Raw genomic sequence first — 13,290 nt, 5'->3', positions numbered from 1 at the left:
ATTACCAAACTTGTCTTAATAGGTCAAGGTAGTTGTAATGAAACATTGGTTATATGCAAATGCAGTTTCCTTAAAATAAATTCACTCTTTTGTTAACATTGAAGCCCTACACGCATGAGGACATCCTGTGTCAGTTAGGTACTTTTTGATACTGTATTTTTCTAAATAAACCTACGTTTCTATGAAAACTGACATTTTTGTTTTTTTGTGGCCCATTGTTTATTTGGCCTGTGGTAGCTTTTGAGTTTGACATGCTTGTTCTAAAGTTATATTTTAGTTCCATAAAATAATAATATCCCCCAAATTGTTACAATGTATTAAATTCCTGTACCAATAATGCAAAGTACAAATCTACCAAGGTATAAAGTTTATTAAATGTCATTACAATTCATTCCAAATCATGAAATACAAGCAATATGCTGAAATGAAAACAAATTTCCTGTAAGATTCTACAAAAATCAATTGTTTTATTGCAAGGGATATAAAGTGAAGAACTGCAATTTTTGCACAATAGAAAGAAAAAAAGGTAGACAAAGATACACCGCATATAAAGAGGTTTGCCTTTTCAATGTATCTTTCTAAAATGAAAAGATATCAAATGAAGACAAGTACAGAAATATATATACAACCCTGTGATGTGCTATTGTAACATCCCAAAGCAGTGATTAACGTATCAGCCATTGTGTTGCAAACTGTATTTCTCCTTTACAGAGAGAGAGAGAGAGAGAGAGAGAGAGAGAGAGAGAGAGAGAGAGGAGAGAGAGAGAGAGAGAAAGAGAGAGAGAGAGAGAGAGAGAGAGAGAGAGAGAGAGAGAGAGAGAGAGAGAGAGAGAGAAGAGAGAGAGAGAGAGAAGAGAGAAGGAGAGAGAGGAGAGAGAGAGAGAGAGAGAGGAGAGAGAGAGAGAGAGAGAGAGAGAGAAGAGAAGAGAGAGAAGAGAGAGAGAGAGAGAGAGAGAGAGGAGAGAGAGAGAGAGAAAGAGAGAGAAAGAGAGGAAAGAGAGAGAGAGAGGAAGAGAGAGAGAAGAGAGAGAGAAAGAGAGGAGAGAGAAGAGAGAGAGAAAGAGAGAGAGAAGAGAGAGAGAGAGAGAGAGAGAAGAAGAAGAGAGAGAAAGAGAGAGAGAAAGAGAGAGAGAAAGAGAGAGAGAAAGAGAGAGAAAGAGAGAGAGAGACATTTTTCAGCTGAAAACACATAATTTTAGACAAACACCCTACACGTGTTGGAGGTCATTTTGGTAATAGTAATTTCCTTACTGCCGGACTAAAGATAGTTCTTTATAGGTCTGTCTCTACAGAAGAACATAAAAAATATTGAATCAGAGCTGTGAAATGCTGAATTATAGGACCAAGTGACATATCTTCAATGGCTCAGAGTTTTGGTCCGCATGAAAACCAGGGCTAAAAAAAGGGCAGAAGCCCTTTGCTTCTATCCCTGTAAAGGTGAACAGGTGGACCATACTTTCAGCATCAAAAAACATTAGTTCATCATCCCCACAGTCCAGATATACACCGATCCTCTTAGGAGGTGTTTCTATTTTAAGTGCAGTCCAAGGTTCAGTGGCTGCTACATACTTATTATTGCCAAGCATGCGGATTGTCCAATAGCCATTCTTTGGCCTTAGCTTGACTCGGACTTTGCGATCTACAGAATAGGAAGCCACTCCCAAATCCCATTTGGTCTTTTTGCCTACCCAGATCTCCCAGTAATGTTTACCACTATGATATACCTGAGACCCCAATACATTGATACACTGCAGGAATCTTTTAGATGAGTCTCCAACATGAGAGTGAGGTGATCTGTTTCCATCTGTCACACTTCTCAGGTCATTGGAGAATATAAGACTTGTGTGGGCCGAAGAGGTGTCATAGGTCATTGGATCGGGAACTAGAAAAAAAGCAGACACGCATTTTAGCTTGCATAGTTTTTATGGGAACAGACATTTTCATTCTAAGATATGTGGAATTCTTGATCTAAAGTACCTTAGTTGGGTCATGTATGACAACATGGGGATCTGGGAACACCTGTATGACGACAACAGTGCAACTTACCAGGATGGATGGATTTAAACATCCTGCGCCAAACCATGTATTGAAAGGGACCCTTGTGCTTGTAGAACAGGTCACAGTTATCCAGGACTGGAGACTCTAACCTTACAGGTGGCCTAAAGTGCGATATTAAAAACCTAATAAGTTGTGCCAGCTAACAGCACAGAATAGTAAGGAAATGTAAAACAAAGCAAGAGATGATTTTGCATGCAGCACCAAATGTTGCAACATATTGTAATAATGTTAACAGTTAATGTTAACAATTTGAGAGCTAAAGCACTCTGGTCCGATTACACCTTCCATTGCACTCAACCAAGTATGTGCGATTTAGTTTACTTGTAATTCATTGGAAACCATTAGTTGACAAACACAAGGCAGAGATTATGCAAAGCAAACTAAACCAGGAATCCAGAAAATTTTCACAAGCGTTCGGTGACAGCAAAGTACACAGATCAGGAGAGTCAAAATCTTTACAAAAATATATATATTTAAAAAAAAAAAAAATAGGTATGTACCCACAATACGAAGTCATAATGCCAGCATAATGGGAAACTAGCACAAAAAAATAAAAATAAATTCAGTTTATAAAGGGTTGTGTTCTAAAGCCATTTTTCACGTCTTATAGAGTAGAGTGTCAAGGTATGGATGTGAGTATGTGTACATGTACAGACTTGCCCATTAATGAATTCAAAGTGACTGAGAAGTTTGTTAAACACCTGTTTGTGATTTTTCCAAAGTAGTAAAATTGTGGTCTTTCTACCGGAATGTGAGCTTGTCATTTTATGAAGCAATCTAAATACATTCCTTCTACTGTGAAGTTCAAAATGGACATGTCAAAATACAAACAACTTTCAAAATAATGATGTAAAAACTAACAAATATAACCAAAATACCCTATACATTGTTAAATCTGAACAACCGATTTACAGATTGGAGAAGGGATAATATTTTAGACATCTGGGTGAGCAGCATACAGGTGTAAGACTGCGTGATATTTGAAAGCAGAAGAATCCTACTAGTGGTAGATAATACAGTGATATTCTCCAAGCAACAGTTTTTCACACTAGTCGAAGAATGAAAGATGCTCTGACGCCAATATGCGGTCAGTGAAGCCTGCATTTTCCATCATTAGGACAGATTGAGCTCCAAGCAAGGATCTCCAAGATAATAGTCTCCAAGCAAGGTCAATAGTATTTGAGAGGTGTTGGTACAATTGGTGTAACATCTATGGACCTCAATGAATGGTAGTGATGCAGTGATGGTTGAAAGTAACACTAACGGGGGGCGGGGCCTGACCGCGGAGCTGGATGGACGTGGGGCACCTCAGCTCCACGATGAAACAAAAATATCCAGCCTAAAACTACCTTATCTTCCCCCAAAAAACACCCAACAGCTGTTAGAAGGCAGAGGGGAGCCGAGCAACAACTCTCAGAGGAGCTGTCGGCCACCGTCCTACCGGCGATGCTGACTGCTAGGCGGATAGGATTGCGGCCTGTCGTGAGGCTCTGGCGGGAGAAGTGGCCGATCTCCCATGCTTAGTCCGGCGGGACCTCTCACACGCCTACTGAGGGCCCCATTCTCCCCCCTGTGGGCCGGGGGGGGGGTTATCCCAGACCCCATCGGGAAAGCAGTGGGAAACTATGGCAATCCGGGCGGTGAAACGATCAACAGGGACCGCGTGGCAAAATCCAAGATGGCCGCCGCGTCCATTATAAGCCGGAGAATGGATTTAAAGGGTGCACATTCATCACGGAGGCTTGGCACATATTTGCAATATCTGAGGCAACAATCTTCCACTGTTACCAGCGGATCTGCGGGACTATAGTGGGATACTGACCCTGCCTAAACATGGAGGCTTCATTCTATATCTGAGGCTGATGTCAGAAGTCACATAAGAATGCACTCCTGGAGAAAAAGTACCTAAGCTTTTAAGCAATCAGCGTGGAACATATGGGACTTGACTACAGCCAGGGTGCCAGCCGATACAGCACAGCTGCTGGAGTACCTGAGCGGCTGCTAATCATATATAATTAAAATCCAAGCAGAGCACTGTATATTCTTCATGTTAGCATTTCATTTTCAGTATTGCCTTTAGAGTTTATTATAGTTGATCTTGTTTTTGCAGATCCAAACAGAAATCATTAAGAAATCACTTAATGACTGAGCCCACATGTCTACTCTATCCGGCTAGCCTAGCAACTCGCTGCCACCTGGTGGTCACATTTAATCAGTATAGAGAAATCTGTACTTGATGTTATCTTGCATAAGCATTTACCTCACTGATTATACCATAACTACTTAATTAAGCATGCATAGACTAGCTATAAAAGTGTTATTCATTTGTACTAAGCCTGTTATATCGTATGCATTTAAAATGTGCTGTTTATCCTGCCATGACATTGTATGACATTGAATAGCTTTGTACACGCCGTCGTGGCACTGCAAGCATGTTGTAACTGAATGCACAAGAAAAAGAAAGAATAATAAAAAAAAAAGAAAAAAAAAGAAAGAAAGTAACCCTAACGGTGCCTAAAGCAACAAAATATGATAAACTTATTATATATTAAAATAAAACTGGTGTGACATGCTCACTTTCAGTGCGCTTAAACTGCTCATTTATGCATTTATGAAGATATCAATGGTCAGCAATAAACGTAAAGGAAAACCAGAGCGTAAAACTGTGCAGACATATTTGCCTCTATAAGATGCTTTAATAACTGCATTTAGTAGTTTGCAACTTAGAATCCAGGCCTATTTTATTTTCATAAAATATTCTCGTTTTTAAAATATGAAAACCACCAATGGTCAGCATGGGATTTAAAAAAATAAATAAGTAAACAAATAGATCAGCCTATTTAGAGGTAAAATATATATACCAATTGCTTCATCTACCATCAAGATGGCAACCAAATGGCCATATGCATCATTTACCACTAGACTGAATTTGTCAGTAAAACACAAAATTATAACCCGTTTATTACAATAAATTACATTTGAAAAGGGACAGAGTTGAGGCAGCATGGCAACTTTCACTTTAGCAATATCACAGAAGACTGAAAAAGAGAACCCAAGGAAGTGTCAAAATGATTGACCATCATCACCACTACAGCAGGCATAGCTCAATTATCTTGTTTAGCGCCCCACTGTGGCTTACAACTACAAAAAAAAATCTAAAAAAAAAATGCAGCAACTATAAGGCTGGCTTGTTTTGTTCAGTAATGGAGGCAGTAGAAATTCTCATTTGAGGTCAACAAGATTCTCCCAAGTCATGCAAAGATCTGATGACTGAAAATATGTCTGGGGCTGTACTGCATATCTCATAACATTTACTCAAAGACATAATGCACAATGATAAATGCCTGTTAAGTTGAGCCTTCCAGGTCTGGTGGTGGAGGTAATCTTTCAGCTGTAAAGTGGATTTCTAATTTAACCCCTTAAGGACTGAGCCAAATGTACACGTTGTGAACAGAACAAAACAAAACGTAAACAAAACCTGGCATTTGCGCTATATGTCTGTCCAACCGTAATTCACCTCTTTCATATTAAATGCACCCCCCCCCCCCCCCCTTATTATATATAATTTTATTCAGGGGAAACAGGGCTTTCATTTAATATCAAATATTTACTAAGTGACTAAGTGGCTACTAAAAAAGACTGGACATACCCCATTTGCAATACCTTGGGTTGTCTACTATTGCAAATGGTATGCCATCATAGGGGTAATTTTCATTCTTGGGCTACCATAGGGTCTCAAAGGCAACGTAAGCAATCTGGCGAATTTTAATGTGAAAAAAATGAAACACAAGCCTTATATTTGACGCTGTAATTTTTGAAAACACCATGAAACCTGTACATGAGGGGTACTGTTGTACTCGGGAGACTTCGCTGAACACAAATATTTGTGTTTCAAAACAGTAAAAAGTATCACAGCAATAATATCATCCGTGTAAGTGCTGTTTGTGTGTGAAAAATGCAAAAATGTCACTTTTAATGGCGATATCATCATTGCAATACATTTTACTGTTTTGAAACACTAATATTTGTGTTCAGCGAAGTCTCCCGAGTAAAACAGTACCCCCCATGTACAGGTTTTATGGTGTCTTGGAAAGTTATAGGGTTAAATATAATGCTAGCAAATTAAATTCCCTATACTTTCGGCATGGGTTGTCAGCCAGGTCCCGCTAATTGTAATTAATTAAGATACCCAATTATGTAATAATATTACATAAATATATATGTAGAATTAATATATGTATATATATAATTTTTTTATATAGTGATATATACGTATATATTTATGTATATAGATATATATATATATATTATTTCGTTCTACGTGTATTTTGATATATATATATTAATACCACAATACAGTAAGAACGAAATAACACCTATATATTTAATTATTTTTTTTCATTTTATTTTTATTATATATATATATATATATATATATATATATATATATATATATATTTTTTCAACACAATAATTATATATATATTAATAGTAAAATACACCTAGACTAAAATATATATATTTTGGAAAAAACAGAAATATTGTGTGTTTAGGCGCTTAAGTTGAATTAAGTGGAAAAAATAGTGCTGCTACCACCAATGTGCAATCCTCCCACGACTTAACACAAGTATAACATCTATAGTATTTGACTGTGTGGTTAATAAATCAACCCCAGTCTATAGGTGGAGCGCTCGAAAGTGAGATAACTCACCCCCCTCTTTTAGGCCGTGTAGATAACCTAGAGCAGGGGATGAGAAAGAATAATATCGTGTGATATGTTAAAATTAATGATAGAGTGGTGAAGAAAGATATGGATCCACTCACATGGTTCTGAGCCTTATCTGGATAGGCTCAGATCACTTTTGCAGGCGTGTTTGGGATAACACGGAACCTTACACTGGAGGAATGGTAACGCTGTTCCTTTAAGAGACAAAAAAACCAAAAATTTGGTGCAGCATATAAAGATGTTGCAGTATAGGTGACAGGATACAGTGAACTGCTCACCTGATACAGAGCCTGAATTCTGGCTCTGAGTATATGGACGTATGTGTTTATGTGGGGACACAAAACCCTCTAGGTGGATGTAGGAATGGTACTGTTGTTCCTTTAAAAGACAAAAAACCACATTTGGTGCAGCATGTACAAATAATGCAGTGTAGGTGACAGGGTACAGTGAACTGCTCACCTGATTCAGAGCCTGGACCCTGGCTCTGAGTATATATGCATATGTGTCTATAAGGGGACACAAAACCCTATAGGTGAATGGCTGGAGCACAAGTAGTTTCTTCACCAGGAGGAGGTTAGTAAAAAGGTAATTTATTAAATAAAAGACTAGTATAAGTAAAATAGTAAAAAACAATGGATCTACTAAGTCCTCAGTCCTGTGGGTTGGACAACCCACAGGACTGAGGACTTAGTAGATCCATTGTTTTTTACTATTTTACTTATACTAGTCTTTTATTTAATAAATTACCTTTTTACTAACCTCCTCCTGGTGAAGAAACTACTTGTGCTCCAGCCATTCACCTATAGGGTTTTGTGTCCCCTTATAGACACATATGCATATATACTCAGAGCCAGGGTCCAGGCTCTGAATCAGGTGAGCAGTTCACTGTACCCTGTCACCTACACTGCATTATTTGTACATGCTGCACCAAATGTGGTTTTTTGTCTTTTAAAGGAACAACAGTACCATTCCTACATCCACCTAGAGGGTTTTGTGTCCCCACATAAACACATACGTCCATATACTCAGAGCCAGAATTCAGGCTCTGTATCAGGTGAGCAGTTCACTGTATCCTGTCACCTATACTGCAACATCTTTATATGCTGCACCAAATTTTTGGTTTTTTTGTCTCTTAAAGGAACAGCGTTACCATTCCTCCAGTGTAAGGTTCCGTGTTATCCCAAACACGCCTGCAAAAGTGATCTGAGCCTATCCAGATAAGGCTCAGAACCATGTGAGTGGATCCATATCTTTCTTCACCACTCTATCATTAATTTTAACATATCACACGATATTATTCTTTCTCATCCCCTGCTCTAGGTTATCTACACGGCCTAAAAGAGGGGGGTGAGTTATCTCACTTTCGAGCGCTCCACCTATAGACTGGGGTTGATTTATTAACCACACAGTCAAATACTATAAAATATATATATATATATATATATATATATATATATATATATATATATATATATATATATATATATACCGTATATACTCGAGTATAAGCCGAGTTTTTTAGCACATTTTTTGTGCTAAAAAACCCCAACTCGGCTTATACTCGAGTCAATTGTCTGTATTATGGCAATTTGCATTGCCATAATACAGACTGGGGGCTGCAGAGATGTTACTTACCTCTCCTGCAGCTCCTGTCAGCTCTCTCCTCCTCTGCGCCGTCCGTTCAGCACCTCGGTCAGCTCCCAGTGTAAATCTCGCGAGAGCCGCGGCTCTCGCGAGACTTACACTGTGAGCTGACAGAGGGAGCTGCACGGACGGCGCGGAGGAGGAGAGAGCTGACAGGAGCTGCAGGAGAGGTAAGTACAGCTCTGCCAGCACCCCTCTCCCCCCACTGAACTACCAATGCTGGACCACCAGGGAAGGAGCCCCCCTCCCTGCCATATATCAAGCAGGGAGGGGGGACGAAAAAAAAATAATGAATAATAAAAAAAAAAAATAATAATAAAAAAATAATACAATAATAATAATAATAATAATAATTAAATAAATACAAATAATAATTAATAATAACAAAAATGTTTAAATAATACAAATTTAAATAATAAAAAAAAACCACCCACCCCCACCAAGGCTCTGCAACTCTCACACTCTCACACTCTCACACTCACGCTGCACTCATACACTCACGCTGCACTCATACACACTCTGCACTCATACACTCACGCTGCACTCATACACACTCTGCACTCATACACTCACACTGCATTCATACACTCACACTGCATTCATACACTCACACTGCATTCATACACTCACACTGCATTCATACACTCACACTGCATTCATACACACACACACACACACACACACACTGCATTCATTATACACACACTGTAAATAAATATTCAATTAATATATTTTTTTTAGGATCTAATTTTATTTAGAAATTTACCAGTAGCTGCTGCATTTCTCACCCTAGTCTTATACTCGAGTCAATACGATTTCCCAGTTTTTTTCGGTAGAATTAGGGGCCTCGGCTTATATTCGGGTCGGCTTATACTCGAGTATATACGGTATATATATATATATATATATATATATATATTCCACAAAGAGTGCACTCAAAGGACTTAGATTCAATTCAAATAAGTTATTTATTTGGCAAATAAATGCAGATCAAGTCGACGTTTCAGTCCAGACGGACTTTAAATCAAGACCTTGATAAAAGCGTTTAGAGACGCTTAGAATAGGGCGTAATAGTACGCCCTCCGGTTTTAAGGGGTTAACAGGGTGACGGACCGCCTGGCACCCCGACTGGGTACCTCCATCAATTGCTGCTTCCTAGTACTTGTGAGCACCATAAGCACTGCACTGGAACACCATAACCACTGCAAACCCTATGAACCGCCGCAGCTTGGTTGGGGTCTCTCCATTCTCCACCCACCCTGGACCCAATACCAGGATCCAGCTTCCAGTGGGTAGACATCTCCTAGTCCAGAGAGCGTAGCAGGAACAGCTCTTATAACAGCTATTAATTATACTCAGGGGAGTATTGTGATTATAGCAATCCCTAGAGTGTGAATATAGTTCTCCAATCCCCCAAACATAAGCCAAGACTTCATGAAGGGGTAAACAAATCTTGGCCTTTTAGGACAATACCCATGCAAGGGGTATGCCCACATGGACCTTGTTGGGGGACTCCAACACAAAGACACAGACCAATAAGAAAAGTGATTAAATGCACGACACTCATACACAGCACACAATGCCTCCCCTCTGCTTAGGATATAATTGGATCAGTAACTGTACGAATTCTAATCCAATTATCTACAAGCACAGAAGATAAAAAAATTCCTTGATAGCTCTGATCTGGGTGACAAACATATCCAAAAATCCCCCAGATCAATTCAGGGGTTCAGGAATTTCCTGGAAGTCATTTATTTGACCGACCGCAGGCATGGTCCCATAGCCGAAAATAGTTAAATAGAAACGCGGCTAAGTGCCGCTGGAGGACCGACCGGGAACCGCAAGGTTTTCATGCCGAAAATAGTTCTAGGGCATTCGCGGCTAAGTCCCCCTGAAGTCTTTTCGCGGTTTTGGTCCATGTGAACAATATGGCCGCCGCCTCATGGTCTTCTATAGGAATTGCGGCCACCCAGGCAAACACTTAAACCACTGTGGTGGAAATTGCAACAATGTATAAATTAAACTTAACAAGCTCATGGGTGGTCTCCAGTTCGTTAAACAAACCATATAGTCTCAACTGCACGAACAGAGGCTGTTTAAAGTATTTTAGCCAGGTCTATTGCAGGGGCCATAGTCACAGGGTAGGAGGCTGGCAAACAGGCCCCTCCAAAAACTTGTGGCAAGCTTACAGGAAAGGGGAGTTTGTAAATAAATACTTGCCTTTAAATTCCCTGATACTGTTTGTGACAAATATTTTACTACATTACCTATATAATGCTCTACAATGCAGGGGTGAAATCACTTCCAGACTGGAAAATTAAGTAGTGTAATATATAAAAGGTATAATTCACTTTCTTATTACCCCAGGTGAAGCTGAAATAATTACAGTCTTGTAAAAAAAAAAAAAAAAAAAAAAAAGGACTACAGCCTGAAAAACTTAATTTCCCATTCACAGATAGTAAAATAAATGTGGGGCGGGGCTTGCCTGCCATGCTGATCGATCGCATGCTGGAGAGGCTCCTGCAGAATCTGGCCTTTTAATGCAGAAATTAAAGGATTGCTGCTACCATCTATGCTGTGTGAACTCCTTAAGTGTGAGAGAAGTTGTTGGTGCTACTGTGGACTCTGAGACCGGGAGTTTTGAGACCCATATGGGTGTTCTGAAACTTTGGAGCCTGCGGCCTACTCTGAGAGGAGTGGGGCAAACGTCCGCTGCACTGCTCATAAACCTGGCTGCCATACAACAGCTCTTTGATACTCCTCACAGGTCCCGACCCCCCCCTCCCCATGGACCAGTAGGAGATATCCCGGTCCCCACTGGAGGGTGCAGACACCTGCACAGGTTACCTGCAAAAGACCACCTAAATGGCGACTCTGCAGCCTACAATGAGCGAAACTGCGCTGTCTGTTCACAGGTGCATTTTTTAGCTATGGCGTCTGCTGCTTACAGCTCCTATTACTGGACTTCTGTCCCACAAGCAGAGCCTCTGCACCAGGTGATTGAGAATGGTCCCCACATCTGCCTTCCTGGGCTTTGTGCCCCCAGAGGTTCTCGACCACTGCCTTCAACCTGGGCAGATCATGGGACAGGACCCCTGTTGTTGGCCCCAAATGGCGCCGGAACAGAGGGCACAGGCTGAAGGCTCATGTTGTGCCTAGGGCTGGTGAAGTGGCACCCACCAGACTCCCCTTCATGCCCAAGTAGGAGGAAGGAATGGAATCCAGAGAATCCAGTGGACTTACCTGCATGCCATCACTACCAGTCACCTGGAGCGGAGCCCGAAGGCTTCGCAGCATTCCATGCGGAAACCCAGTGGCTCCTACTCGATTTTACCATGCTTGTGTTTACCTGCTTTCATATATTCTTTGTACATCTAGTTACTCGACTCTCTTCTCTTCATTCTTTAAGACTCCCTCTCCCAGTGCCTTTGCCTATACCAGTTATAAGTATTCTGTGTTGATTTGTTTATTATTATACTACGCTTCAGCTACCTGTCATATTGATCTTTAGCATGTACTTTGTTTTGAATAGACCGGTAGTTCTAGCATGTTTCTTACATAACAAAAAATGAGGCAGACATATTATGGATATATAGTAAACATGTGACTTTCTGCTTTAACTCCTGCATGTCTCAGGAGTTGTCTAAAAAAAAAATTACAAAATTAAAAATTAAATTAAAAAAATGCTCTATTAAGTGGCCGTTACAAAATGGTTTAAGATGTTCTCTCCTGATTTTTATGTACATGAAAAGTGAAGGTTTTTTTTAGTAGCACGACAGTACTATGCAAATGTATAATACAATGCAAAATACAAGCAAGCAGGGTTGGCGTATGATTTAAAAAAAATAAAATAAAAAAAATAAGAGGAAATTCTACCTTAACAGAGTTATTTGCCTTCCCACCTTGTGAGGATGGTCTGTGTTTGTTATATTTTTATGATGGGAATGGTTGAAAAGAATAGGTAGAAACCGATAAAAAGGTAAACTCTTACTTTTCTGTGTAGTATCTATAAAAGCTCTAAGCATGTGAATTCTCAATCCAAAAGTAAAAAAGTTAAGGTAGAATTTCCTCACAAAATTTGTGCAAATTATTTCATACATACCGTCGCATCATTGCTTCTGCCTGCAGAGAAAAAAAATAAAAGAAAAAAAAAAATGAATAAGTTATAAAATGTGTCTGGCTACAACAGCTCTGAATATTGAGAAAGTGAAGTGGTCATAGCTATCATTTCTCAAGCTGATGAAACATTTAAAAATACGTCACTGTGTTATGTATAAATGTATTACTATTTACCACCATTTTAGTTTGCTAGTACAGGGCCATAGCAGCAAAACAGTGTGTAGCCACTCCCCATCTTTAGACAGGAATCAAATTAAAATGAAAGTAACCCTTTATACCCTCCCCCATCCTCCGTCTTTGTACTAAGCAAAATCCCCAGGTGGGATCTTTGTGCTTCCATGACCTATGATCAGGAAATAAAGTAGGAATACATTTTCCATTTACCAGACCATATCAATTGCAGCACAACAATGTTTAAAGGAGCACTATGGTGTTAGGAATACAAAAAAACTGAGTTGAAAACCTATTTCAATTACCAGATTCCAGCATAGAGGTCTCACGGCAAAGGATCGGTCTCCTTCTCCCATGACATCATGGCAATGGGGGAACCGAATGTGAGTGCCGCACGCATTAGGGCTTCCCCATAGGAATTTGAGACACTGATGCCCACATGCAAAGCATGAGGATGCCCATTGCTGCTTCAAAGAGTTAATCAGTGTGAAGCACCAGGAAGTGCCTCTAGAGGCAGTCAGGAAGAGACACACACTAGTGGTGGACTTAAAACTGTAATGTTTTACATTGCA

General features: G+C 39.8%; 1 protein-coding gene across 1 annotated transcript in view; it reads right to left on the bottom strand.

The window, feature by feature from the left end:
• Positions 1-1,178: 1,178 nt before the first annotated feature.
• LOC134602725 (nuclear factor 7, brain-like) overlaps positions 1,179-13,290 on the bottom strand; it is a 67,861-nt gene continuing 55,749 nt past the window's right edge. Inside the window, exons 5-7 of the mRNA XM_063447901.1 lie at positions 12,531-12,550; positions 2,047-2,159; positions 1,179-1,882 (exon numbers count right to left, since the gene is read on the bottom strand). Of these exons, the coding sequence (XP_063303971.1) occupies positions 1,335-1,882; positions 2,047-2,159; positions 12,531-12,550 (681 nt within the window). The 3' untranslated portion in view covers positions 1,179-1,334. The remainder of the gene's footprint in view (positions 1,883-2,046; positions 2,160-12,530; positions 12,551-13,290) is intronic.

Source organism: Pelobates fuscus, chromosome 3 (assembly GCF_036172605.1).
Source record: "Pelobates fuscus isolate aPelFus1 chromosome 3, aPelFus1.pri, whole genome shotgun sequence".
In the NCBI taxonomy this organism is placed as follows: domain Eukaryota; kingdom Metazoa; phylum Chordata; class Amphibia; order Anura; family Pelobatidae; genus Pelobates; species Pelobates fuscus.
This window is presented reverse-complemented; position numbering and strand designations above follow the sequence as displayed.